The following is a 12500-nucleotide window of genomic DNA, read 5'->3' on the forward strand; positions in this document are numbered from 1 at the left end:
GAGGGCTTGCAGGTTGAAGTGTCCAGGTTGGGGTGTAAATGTAAGCAGTAAAGCAGTGGAAAAAATATATCATGTATCTGGTGTTGTAGAGAAAAGGCTCTATTTTGGTCAGAAGTGTCCGTTCCCCGGCCCTTCACAGTGAGGATGATGATGATGATGATGATGATGATGTATTCTCCACTCGCAGGTTTATTCAGGCTGTGATTTTCCTTTTCGGAAACATCCAGCTCCTCCCTCCCCCTGTGCCAGAGCATTCCGTCCTTCACGACACAAAGTGAAAACAGTCAAACCAAAACAATCCCAGCAACCTTGTTGAACTGGCAGGGTGGGGATTGGTCACTTCATTGTTTCAGTGAAACCTTAGTAGTTGTGAGCTACACAGCTCCACTACACTCTCAGAAATGAAGGTAGTAAAAGTGACAAATGTGTAACTAATACAAAACTAATTTGTACCCTTTTTGCTTGGAAAATGTACTCATTGGTACCAAAAGACTTCTGTACTTTCAGGCTACATTTGGGAAATTTGATCCTTGAAGAACAAAAATGTACCTCCACTGTCTCTTTATTTCTGAGTGTAATTGCTGAAATGTAAATGTAAAATGTAGTAAAGAGCGTTGCTTGTTTCTGCCGAGCGGACGGTGCGTTTTCACGCCGCCTCTCCCCGGTGTGGATAACCGCAGAGAAGGTTCTGGAAGGTGGCCGGTGGAGCAGCGCCTACAGGTTGTGCTGTCTCTCTCCCCCTCAGGCTGGCTCTCCCAGAGCACAGGATGACCGGCTACTGGAGCATGAACCAGCCCGGGAACCCCCCCCGCAAGCTACTGTGCCCCACCGAGTCCCACAGGATCGACATCAAGGTAATTACAGGCCGTCTGCCCGCTACTGACCCACAGACCAGTCTACCCCTTACTGAGCTACTGACCAGTCTGCCTGCTACTGACCCACAGACAGGTCTGTCCGCGACTGACCCACAGACCGATCTGTCCGCGACTGACTCATTGACTAGTCTACCCGCTACTGACCCACTGACCGGTCTACCCCTTACTGAGCTACTGACCAGTCTGCCTGCTACTGACCCACAGACAGGTCTACCCACGACTGACCCACTGACCGATATATCCGCTACTGACCCGCAGACCATGCCACAGACCGGTCTACCCGTTACTCTAAATGTGGGGTGCCCAGTCTGATCAGAAAAGGGGCAGCTTGTTTTAATCCCGCACTATTCATGGTCTTCAATCAAGTCTTTGATGACTAGAATATCTTTGTGGTGGTGCTGGACTTAAACAAAAACCTACAGTACACCCACAGTGACAACGGTTTGGTGTTTTGCCTGTCAGACTAACGTGCTGCTGTGTGCCCCAGAGGCCAGTGTTCCTGCACAGCCACGGCTAACGTGCTAACGGCGTGCTCTGTGTTTCTGCATTCAGTGTTCCCGCGGGTCCAAGGCTAACGTGCTAACGGGCTGCTGTGTGTTTCAGGGTCCACGGCTAACGTGCTAACGGGCTGCTGTGTGTTTCAGGGTCCTGTGTTCCTGCGGGTCCAGGGCTATCCCATAGAGAGACACGAATCAAGAGCCATGAGCTTCACAGAGGAGCAGGCCCACTGGCAGATCCCCATCAGCGAGGTCAACATCATCTGCGATGTCGCCACTGCCAAAGGTACACCAAAGGGCCCGGGGCGGCTGCCTGCCTGTCCGTCTGTCCGTCTGTCTGTCCGTCTGTCTGCTGGCTGGCACCAATCAGATGTGCGTTCAAGACAGCAAACTTTGTTTGCAGCAAAGGGTTACTGTTGAGCGATTTTAAATGAACATTCCATTTCACTCGACACCAACGGCATTTTTATACAAATGGATGCGAGTTGGCTCTAACAATGGCAGCTGGCTGATTAATGACTTATCTGTAATTTGTTTTCAACTTGTTTTCTGTGTGCAGATAAAACTGATATCTTCTAAGTGGGATTAACCGGAGATATGGTAATTGGCTTAAACGGATATCTGCTTACCGGGCTAAAGCGCTGGCCGTGTTTCGTGATTTCAGACGCGATCTACGTGGCGACGTGCAACCCGGTGTGTCTGTACGCGACGCGTGAGCGCGGAGACGTCCAGCACTGCCTGGAGCTGTACGACATCTTCCCCCGGACCTACAGCGGCGTCTGGCAGCCCTGCGTTACCATAGCTCCGCTTGGACACCCGCTCGACGACCAGGTGGTCCTGCACGAGGAGCAGGTGAGGTCCCTCTCCACAGGCGCAACAACCTTTAGACGATATCCTTAATTGAACCACGTGGGGTAATGTGTCCTCTGCGTTTGACCCATCCTAGTTACTTAGGAGCAGTGGGCAGCCAGAGTGCAGCACCCGGGGGACCAACTCCAGTTCTGAGGCCAGAGCCTTGGTCAAGGGCAACAGCAGGAGTACTCTTAACCTGACATGCATGTCTTTGAGTGTGGGAGGAAACCGGAGTAAACCTACACAGACACGGGGAGAACATGCAAACTCCACAGAGAGAGGATCCAGGCCGGGATTCAAATCCAGAACCTCTTTCTTGCGAGGCAATAGTGCTGGCCATTGCGCCCGTATACAGCCCTAAAACAGGGATTAAGTCTAGTTCTAGATTGCATTAAATTTTGAATGAACAAAAATCTGTGAAACCGGCCCATAATGCACTGCACCATTTGCCGTATCTGTAAAGCAGCCTTATGGCTGATGTTCATCCATCACAGGTACATCAGATCTTTACAAGCTTGTTGGGCTGCTCAGGTCAGTCACTCAACATTTTTCCTTGGGTTTGGCTGGCATAATGGTGGCTAGAAATGGGGGCAGTCACATGACTGATCTGGCAGAAATTCATGCTGAAGTTGGTGACATCATCGGGTTTGTGATTTTTCATCCGTAACTTTCGTTTGTCGAGTTGCCCCAGAAAGACCTTTCCCAGGGGAGAGTGAGGTGCTGAGGGTAAGCTCTCCAGAGCAGTATCACAATAAACAGCGCCCCCTGTGGTCAGGGCGGGAACTGCGCGGCGGACTGCGATGTGTCACCACGGACGACACGCTTACTTACCGCCAACCCGCCAGTGCCTCAGACCCTCACTTACCCTATCAGGCCACGGAACCGAAGAGCAAACGCAGAACAGATTAAAAACTGGATCTAATCTCCGTGAGGACCAGCTGTGGCGCGTTATGTAAGCGGGACGGGGAAACTTCTAAAAATACCGCCATGGAAACAAACGAGGACGGTGGGGGAGATCGTTTATTACTTTCGCGTGAAGATGGGAGTCTCGGACATTGCGAGCTGGGTCGTCCGACGGCTGTGGCCCTCCCGGCGGAGAGAAACCGCCAATCAAACCTGAACACCCGCAGCCCTGACTAACCGGCGAACACAACTTCAGAACCGACCAACCGGTGATGCAAGCTTTCTGTGCACAATGCCTGTGCAGCTAACGCTGTTCATAAACACTGTGGCACCTCTCTGTCCTGCTCTCTCTCCCCATTTCTCCTGCTGTCTCTCTCCCCCCATCTCTCTCTGCCCCTCTCTCTCCCTCTCTCCCCATCTCTCCTGCTGTCTCTCTCCCCCCATCTCTCTCCGCCCCTCTCTCTCCCTCTCTCCCCATCTCTCCTGCTGTCTCTCTCCCCCCATCTCTCTCCGCCCCTCTCTCTCCCTCTCCCCCCTCTCCCTCTCACTCTCTCCCTCCCCCTCCCTTTCTCCCCCCTCTCTCCTGCTGTCTCTCTACCCCCCTCTCTCCCTCTCCCCCCCCACCTCCCTCTCTCTCTCCAGAGTAACACGGTTCTGCACCTGGACCTGGTCACAGGGGCGGTGCGCAGGCTCCTGCTGTCCCCTGAGAAGGAGCAGGCGACCCCCCCCAGGAGGAGCTCCGGCTGGTGGAACAACAAGGAGAGCCAGGTGGGGCACACACATCACATCATTACATTACACCATTACATTACCTGACAGTTATTTAGCTGACAGTTCTATCCAGAGCAACTCACAATGCTCACGATCGGATTGGGTGAGGTGGTTGTGGGCAGTTCTGATTGGTTGAATGGGTGATGGGAAATTGCGGTTGGTTGAATGGGAGGTGGGCAGTTCTGATTGGGTGAGGGGGGTGGGCAGTTGTTTCACAGGAAAACACGAGGGGCCTTTATCACTCACAGTCCCTCTGGCTCCTGTGATTGGCCCTGATACCAGGTTCCTTATGATCTGCAGATATGTGGCGCTCACTGTGATATTATATTTGTGTTTGTGTTTGTTTTTCTGGGTTAGGAGAGCTACAGATTGTGCAGGGAATTCTCTCATAAGAACTGGCTCCTGTTTTACAAAGAGAGAGGGTGAGTTTGGACCCCTTTCGTCAAAACCGTGTGCGTGTGTGTGTGGCGCCATTTGCATGTGTGTGCTTGCATATGTATTTTGTGTGTGTGTGAGACTGCGTGTCCGTGCGTGCGTGCGTGCGCGTGTGTGTGTGTGTGTGTGTGTGTGTGTGTGTGTGTGTGTGTGTGTGTGCGCGCTTTCGCGTGTATGTGTATGTGTGCGCAAGTCAGTTCTGTTTGGTTCTCACATGCTCTCTCCTGATTGGACAGTACCCAGCTGGATGTCCTGGACGTGCTGGAGGGCCAGGTCCACACCATCTCCCTTCCCATCAGCCTCCAGTCCGTCTTCCTGGTGGCCGAGGACCGCTGGCTGCTGGTCGAGAGCGAGACCAACAAGTACGTCCACCTTTATCCGTCCTAGATCGCTCCTTCACCCCTCCTTCACCCCTCCTTTATCATTCCTTTACCACTCCTTCACCACTCCTTCCTTCAGAACCGACCAACCGGTGATGCAAGCTTTCTGTGCACAATGCCTGTGCAGCTAACGCTGTTCATAAACACTGTGGCACCTCTCTGTCCTGCTCTCTCTCCCCATTTCTCCTGCTGTCTCTCTCCCCCCATCTCTCTCTGCCCCTCTCTCTCCCTCTCTCCCCATCTCTCCTGCTGTCTCTCTCCCCCCATCTCTCTCCGCCTTCCTTCCTTCCACATTTTGGGGGCTCAGGGCTGATATCCTTTTTCTCCTTCCCGTCTGTTACTCTGTGAAGCGTCTTTGTGTCTCCTGTGAATTGAATTGAATTTTGGGCTTTTAATCGGCACCGGTTACAATAGAAATCGTGTGCTAAAAGTGTGATTTGATCCTATTCCAAAGGAAACTTTGAGAGAGTCCAGCATACTACCTAGAGAGAGAGCCCCATATTGAACTGACTTGAGAACAGCAAACAGAACAACAGAACAGCGGCCCGTGGTTCTCCTGTCGGCCACTCGTCAGAGAGAGCCCCATACTGAACTGATCTGAGAACAGCGGCCCGTGGGCTCCTGTCAGCCACTCGTCAGGCCCTGACTGTATGCATTAGCGCGATTGGACGACCTCAGAGGGGGTGAGCCGTAACCGCGGGAACGCATCCATCAGGATGACATCACTTTAGAAACCACTCGCCCGCCCGCAGTCAGCTGGACTCTCCAGTTTGAAACTGAAACTGAAAAATTAACTTTTCAAAACAGACTCTTTCTGTCATGCCCCGGGGCCAGATGCAGCCTGGGATGTCCGCTTGACATGAGTCCTGTGAGGATGATTTTCAGTCGTGTCTGTGCACCACTGTTCCTGCCTGTGTCAGAGGGTGGTGGGCTAGTACAGGGGCTCAGTAGCCCGGGTCCAAGAGAGCCGCAGGGCGTGCTGGGTTTCGTTGTTACTCTGCACTTAACTGATCAATGAAAGCAGTTGATCGCACGGTTAACTCGCCTGACCTGATTTCCTGGGTTTGAATCGGTTGCTGATTTTTAAGGTGAAAAAAACAAAAACCAGCCACACCCTGCGAATCTCCAGGACCAGGGTTGCCGGGTATGATGGGTAACTCAAGGGTTGCGGGTTCAATCCAGCTGGGCACTGCCTCTCCCGGGCGAGATGTTGAACCTTCGGCCAAAACATCCGGCAGTATGACCATTGTAATAAAATGGTAATAATAATCTCAGTGGCTCTGCTGAATGCCTAACTGAAGTGTAAACGTGAGCTCCTCTTCTGTCCACAGGAAGTACCTGCTGACCAAGCCCATGCACATGGGAGCAGAGGATTCTGGGATATGTCAGCTGCACGCGATCAGCGAGGACGCGGTCAGCACAGGGTTTGGGATGAGCTCAGGTAAAGGTGTTCACCTGCCCCTCTGGTCTGGGACGTCTCACAGCAGTGTGAGTGTGAGTGTGAGTGTGAGTGTGAGTGTGAGTGTGAGTGTGAGTGTGAGTGTGAGTGTGCGTGTGCGTGTGCGTGTGCGTGTGCGTGTGCGCGTGCGCGTGCGCGTGCGCGTGCGCGTGCGCGTGCGCGTGCGGGTGCGGGTGTGGCTGTTACTGCATCATCCAACCAGAGCAGCTTATCTGCAGACACATCGGTCAATCAGAGAGCAGTGACTGTGACATCATCATCTGCACCATCCAATCAGTACGGCCCTGATTCCATCAGCAAATTGTACCAGTTCCTCCACAGCTCCTGTCACCAAATCGGAACTGACCCCCACTACACCACCCAATCAGAACTGACCTCGACTACACCATCCAATCTGAACTGCCCACCACCCCGCCATCCAATCGGAACTGCCCCCCACTCCACCATCCAATCAGAACTGCCCACCACGTCCACCATCCAATCAGAACTGCCCACCACCCCGCCATCCAATCGGAACTGCCCCCCACTCCACCATCCAATCGGAACTGCCCCCCACTCCACCATCCAATCAGAACTGCCCACCACCCCGCCATCCAATCGGAACTGCCCCCCACTCCACCATCCAATCAGAACTGCCCACCACGTCCACCATCCAATCAGAACTGCCCACCTCCCCACCATCAACGTTTATTTCCTGTCTGAAGCTTCAGACCCTTGTTTACCACCACATGTATGAAACAAGGAGACCGATCCGCGTGTTTGTGCAGACCGTCTTCGTAACGCCACGTTTCTGAGGGCTGTGTAAACGCACGTGAGGAGGGCTGATGTCAGCCGTCGGCCAGGCGTGACCTCTGACCTCACGCTGCGTCCCCTCTGTCTCCCGCCCCCTGTCCTCCTGCGCCGAAACGTGCCGATCGGGCCACGTACACGCAGCACCTGCCGAGAACTCAAACTCAAACCAGCGCGTCACCGTATCACAGGCTTCAGATGTCATCGAGTCACGCCTCCCGGCTGAATTACAGCCCGGCTGAAAAAAAAGATCCATCAGCCTCGCCCCAGGGTGGCCATTTTACCATCCCTGTCGCCCCAGGGCGGCCATTTTACCATCCCTGTCGCCCCAGGGCGGCCATTTTAAAGGTGTGAGACGTCTGGCCGGGGTCAGCCCAGGCTACATTAGCATCATTAGCATGCGGCCTCACGCTCCCCCGTGTGATTGACGCCGACGGGGCTGTTAGCGGAAGTGCTTTTTAAAACTCCCCCCCCCCCCCCCCAGCAGGAGGCGGCGCGTCCGTCCCGCAGGGCGTGTCCAGCGAGCAGCTGTCCTCGGAGAACCTCAGCGCCGCTCTGGGGCAGAAGATCGTTTCGCCCAATCGCGTGGTGTCGGACCCCGACTCCTACGCCACGCTGGTGGTGGGCTTCCCCGACCTGATGGTGAGTGAGGGTGTGGAGTGAATGAGTAACGCATTCGTCATTTAGCTGACGCTTTTATCCAGAGAGACTTACAGTTCATTAGACTACGCAGGGGACAATCCTCCCCCTGGAGCACTGCGGGGTTAAGGGCCTTATTGTGGCTACACCGGGGCTTGAACCAGCAACCTTGTGGGTCCCAGTCATCTACCTTAACCACTACGCTACAGGCCTGCCCTGTAACTCGCACCCATTTGTATTAAGCCGTTGGTGTCGAGCGAAAGGGAATGTTCGTTGAAAGTCGCTCAACTGTAACCGTTTGCTGCAAACATAGGCAGCTCAGTCCCAGTCACGTGCCTTAACCACGAGGCTTCATTCTGTGTTGTGTTGTGACTTCGCTATCAAGATGAGATAAATAAGGTAGCAGCGTTGCCGAGACTGTTGTGTTGTGACTTCGCTATCAAGATGAGATAAATAAGGTACTCCATTGCTGCTTTTTCAGCGATCGGTTTCTGTTCAGAAATTCTTGGTGCCGTTTCTCCTAATTCTCTATTTTAATGTGGAAAGAATGTTGCAGAACCGCTCTCCGTGTTGCGCGTCCTCTCTGTAAACGGGGAGAAGTTTGTTATTCTTACTCTGTCGGCAGCTGCCCTCTTTAGCGCAGATATTCCGGGCCGTTCTCCCGTTTCAGCATGTCAGGTATTCCAGTGCGTTTACACGGACGCTGCCTCGGAATCAACAGCGCATGATGTACACTGCCAGATCTCTGCTGTAATCAGGACATCAAGCTTTCAGGCACGGGGTTACGGGTTCTGCGAAATGCCTGAGTCTCCAGAGTGCGTTAAAGGGTCATTACACTCCAGATCACTTTTTTAAAGCTGTAAACGCGGCCTGTAGCGTAGCGGTTAAGGTACATGACTGGGGCCGACGAGGTCAGTGGTTCGATCCCCGGTGTGGCCTCAAAGAGATCCGCACAGCCGTTGGGCCCTTGAGCAAGGCCCTTAACCCTGCATTGCTCCAGGGGAGGATTGTCTCCTTTCTTAGTCTAATCAACTGTATGTCGCTCTGGATAAGAGCGCCAAATGCAATTTAACCTACTTTATTGAAAGATCCTATTTATAATCTATGCCATTATTTCAGAATGTATGAAATAATATCATTTTGCCGTAAAAACTAGTAGCTGCCCTGTAATGTTTGGAGAAATGCTTTCTGCAGTCAAATCAAATCATGGAATCAAGGTGCAAGAATGGCCGGTATTCCACCCTCTCTTTACCTGGGAGTCAGGTGTGTTCACCCTCCCTTTACCTGGGAGTCAGGTGTGTTCACCCTCCCTTTACCTGGGAGTCAGGTGTGTTCACCCTCCCTTTACCTAGGAGTCAGGTGTCTCCCACCCAGGTCGGCTCATGTCACCCCGCTTCTCATTGGCCTCCACTGGCTTCCTATTGCCGCACGCATCCGATTCAAGGCCCTAGTGTTGGCATTTCAGGCTGCTAAGGGGACTGCCCCACATTACATACAATCCCTGATCACTCCCTACTCCCCAGCTAGACCACTCCGGTCTGCCAGCTCTGGTCGCCTTACGGTTCCCTCTCTACGGGCACCTGGCGGTCGAGCTGCACGTTCACGCCTGTTTTCCGTTCTGGTTCCTCAGTGGTGGAATGACTTGCCTACCACTGTCAGGACAGCAAAAAAAAAAAAAATTGCACTTATGATGACGACTATATGTTTAGAACAGCAGTCCAGGTGTATTTTCCTAGTTCTGGATGTGATGCTTTGACTTGTGGTAGAACCTATGCACTTGTAAGTCGCTTTGGATTAAAAGCGTCTGCCAAATGACTAAAATGTAAATGTAAATGTAAATGTCTCCACCCTCCCTTTACCTGGGAGTCAGGTGTATCCACCCTCCCTTTACCTGGGAGTCAGTTGTGAAGCCAGTCTGGCCAATCAGTAGCACTAATTCTTCAGTTGATCAACTGGGAGAAAAGAAAACCAGGCCAGATTTTGATTTGAGGGCCAGATGTGCTCAGCATCCTGACAGAGTTCAGAGGGCAAGGTTCAGGGGGTCAGGATAGGTTGTGATAGTGAAGTTCATTCAGTTATGCTTTATTTTATAGCCTGCTAATCACCTAGTATTTACAGCTACGTATGTAATTATTGGGTCAGTACTTTGCTTTCAGTGGTAGGCAAGGTAAGGGACGTGTTGTCGAAATGGGCCGTTACACCTGTTCACCTGTGTTCCTCCCAGTCGCCCAACGAGGTGTACAGCTTCCTCAGGAAGTCTCCGCTCTGTGGGGGAAAGGGCAGCGACGTGTTCTTCGGCGGAAAGCACCGCGCGGGACCGCCCAAGAGGGTCAACTGCGTGAGTCTCCTGGGAGCCAATCAGGTCGTACGAGCCCTGCCGCCTGGGGACGTGCCATTGGCTGATATCTACCCCAAAGGTTAGAGCCTCAGCCAATCACCACAGAGCTCTGAAGCAGTTCAGACTTTTTTAAGTAACTTTTGCCAAAATATTTCTTTTCTGTGTGCCACAAATGTTAGCGAACAGTTTGAAAAGGTAGTATGTGGCGAAAAAATATGGCTGTTGACTGGGATGCTGCAGAACAAAAGAGTTACAATACACTTTGATAAATGTAATATTTGTTTGTACCTCGAAAAAAATATATAATGTAAGCGGCTAATCAGCTAGCTGGGATGATGATTTTTTTTGCTGTCTTGAACGTACGTTTGGTTATGTTCTCCACGGTACAACAGCTGTGTCCTACAGGGGAATCAAACATTTGTCCTTTAGATCCAGTTCTCTAACCGTTACTCCTCCCTGTCTCCACAGACGTCACTCCTCCCATGACAGCAGCCTACCTGGAGGTGACCGACCTCAGCTCCAAGAAGGTCAAATACATTCCCGTCCCCAGGTAAATAACACGTCAATAACGCACTAACACGTCCCCAGATAAATAACATGTCCCCATGTAAACACACTGACACGTCCCCAGGTAAATAACACGTCCCCAGGTAAACCCACTAACACGTCCCCAGGTAAATAACACGTCCCCATGTAAACACACTGATACGTCCCCAGGTAAATAACATGTCCCCTGGAAAATGCACTGACACGTCCCCAGGTAAATAACATGTCCCCAGGTAAACCCACTAACACGTGCCCAGGTAAATAACACGTCCCCAGGTAAACCCACTAACACGTGCCCAGGTAAATAACATGTCCCCAGGTAAACACACTGACACGTCCCCAGGTAAATAACATGTCCCCATGTAAACACACTGACACGTCCCCAGGTAAATAACACGTCCCCAGGTAAACCCACTAACACGTGCCCAGGTAAATAACATGTCCTCAGGTAAACACACTGACACGTCCCCAGGTAAACCCACTAACACGTCCCCAGGTAAACGCAGTAACACGTCCCCAAGCAGTTATGCTGTAAGCTTTATACCTTGTGATTTCTTATCATCACTCACAATAACACTGTAGTTTTCTGCAAGTTCTGCCTGAAGAACCTCTCGCAGAAGGACCTGTACTTTGGCCTTTTGCTTGAGTGTGTTTAGTCGTACGTGAGCCCCCGGACAACACACTGTGGTACTGAAGTCAGACCACAGTGGCCCTCTGCTTCCCCTTAGAGGTGAAAATGAGCTATTACAGCTGTTTGTTCAGGGATCAGTCACTCTCTCACGAGCTTAATAATTAACACTGTCAAATGGTCTGAAGACCATTGCTCTGATAAATAAACTAATGGGACTCAAGCTGACATCCACCTTTTGCTCGATTTGCGCATACTTCCCCCCTCCTCATTTAACAGCAGTCAAATCGACTCCCCGCCAATAAATCCCTGCCAAAGATGGTTTCGCTCTGTCTACTTCATATCACAGAAGCAAGTACTCTGACTTTCTCCGCTCATTTTGACCAAGTGTTCTGGCTGTTGTTGCATTTATTGCTGTACTGTGACTAATTCCTCCTGATTTGTTCAGCTCTAGCTTTTCTCTGGTCCCTGGTTGGTTTATCTCTAGCTGTTCTCTGGCTGATCCCTGATTGGTCCCGCTCGAGCTGTTTCTCTGATCCCTGATTGGTCCCGTTAGAGGCGTTTCTCTGATTCTTGATTGGTTCAGCTCTAGCCGTTCTCTAGCTGATCCCTGATTGGTCCCACTCGAGCTGTTTCTCTGATCCCTGATTGGTCCCGTTAGAGGCGTTTCTCTGATTCCTGATTGGTTCAGCTCTAGCCGTTTCTCTGATTCCTGATTGGTTCAGCTCTAGCCCTTCTCTAGCTGATCCCTGATTGGTCCCACTCGAGCTGTTTCTCTGATCCCTGATTGGTCCCGTTAGAGGCGTTTCTCTGATTCCTGATTGGTTCAGCTCTAGCCCTTCTCTAGCTGATCCCTGATTGGTCCCACTCAAGCTGTTTCTCTGATCCCTGATTGGTCCCGTTAGAGGCGTTTCTCTGATCCCTGATTGGTTCAGCTCTAGCCCTTCTCTAGCTGATCCCTGATTGGTCCCACTCAAGCTGTTTCTCTGATCCCTGATTGGTCCCGTTAGAGGCGTTTCTCTGATTCCTGATTGGTTCAGCTCTAGCCCTTCTCTAGCTGATCCCTGATTGGTCCCGCTCATGCCGTTTCTCTGATTCCTGATTGGTGCCGCTCTATCATTCCTCTGACTGACCGCAGTGTTGGTGTTGTGTTTGCCCTTTGACCCCAGGTCTGCGAGTGTGTCTCCGTACACCAACTGGCTGTCGAAGGTGTCGGACACGGACGTGGTCCTGGCCCCGCTGGGCGCCGCGGGGGTGGTGACGGTGGACATGGGGGGGTACGTGCGTCTGTGGGAGACGGGCCTGGACAGCCTGCAGCGCTCCCTGCTGGAGTGGAGGAACATGATCGGGGCGGAGGACGGGCGGCCAGTGCAGGTCGGTGATGTTAA

At 52.1% G+C, this 12500-nt stretch overlaps 1 protein-coding gene across 1 annotated transcript in view; it reads left to right on the forward strand.

Annotated features, from left to right (window-relative positions):
- The window catches only part of vwa8 (von Willebrand factor A domain containing 8), a 90638-nt gene that overhangs the window by 37382 nt on the left and 40756 nt on the right, over nucleotides 1-12500 (forward strand). Inside the window, exons 27-37 of the mRNA XM_061225473.1 lie at nucleotides 746-854; nucleotides 1520-1658; nucleotides 2037-2224; nucleotides 3770-3895; nucleotides 4256-4320; nucleotides 4570-4695; nucleotides 6045-6154; nucleotides 7449-7603; nucleotides 9825-10017; nucleotides 10407-10488; nucleotides 12282-12486. Coding sequence (XP_061081457.1) covers nucleotides 746-854; nucleotides 1520-1658; nucleotides 2037-2224; nucleotides 3770-3895; nucleotides 4256-4320; nucleotides 4570-4695; nucleotides 6045-6154; nucleotides 7449-7603; nucleotides 9825-10017; nucleotides 10407-10488; nucleotides 12282-12486 — 1498 coding nt within the window. The remainder of the gene's footprint in view (nucleotides 1-745; nucleotides 855-1519; nucleotides 1659-2036; nucleotides 2225-3769; nucleotides 3896-4255; nucleotides 4321-4569; nucleotides 4696-6044; nucleotides 6155-7448; nucleotides 7604-9824; nucleotides 10018-10406; nucleotides 10489-12281; nucleotides 12487-12500) is intronic.

The sequence above is a fragment of the Conger conger genome, chromosome 17 (genome assembly GCF_963514075.1).
Source record: "Conger conger chromosome 17, fConCon1.1, whole genome shotgun sequence".
Classification (NCBI taxonomy): domain Eukaryota; kingdom Metazoa; phylum Chordata; class Actinopteri; order Anguilliformes; family Congridae; genus Conger; species Conger conger.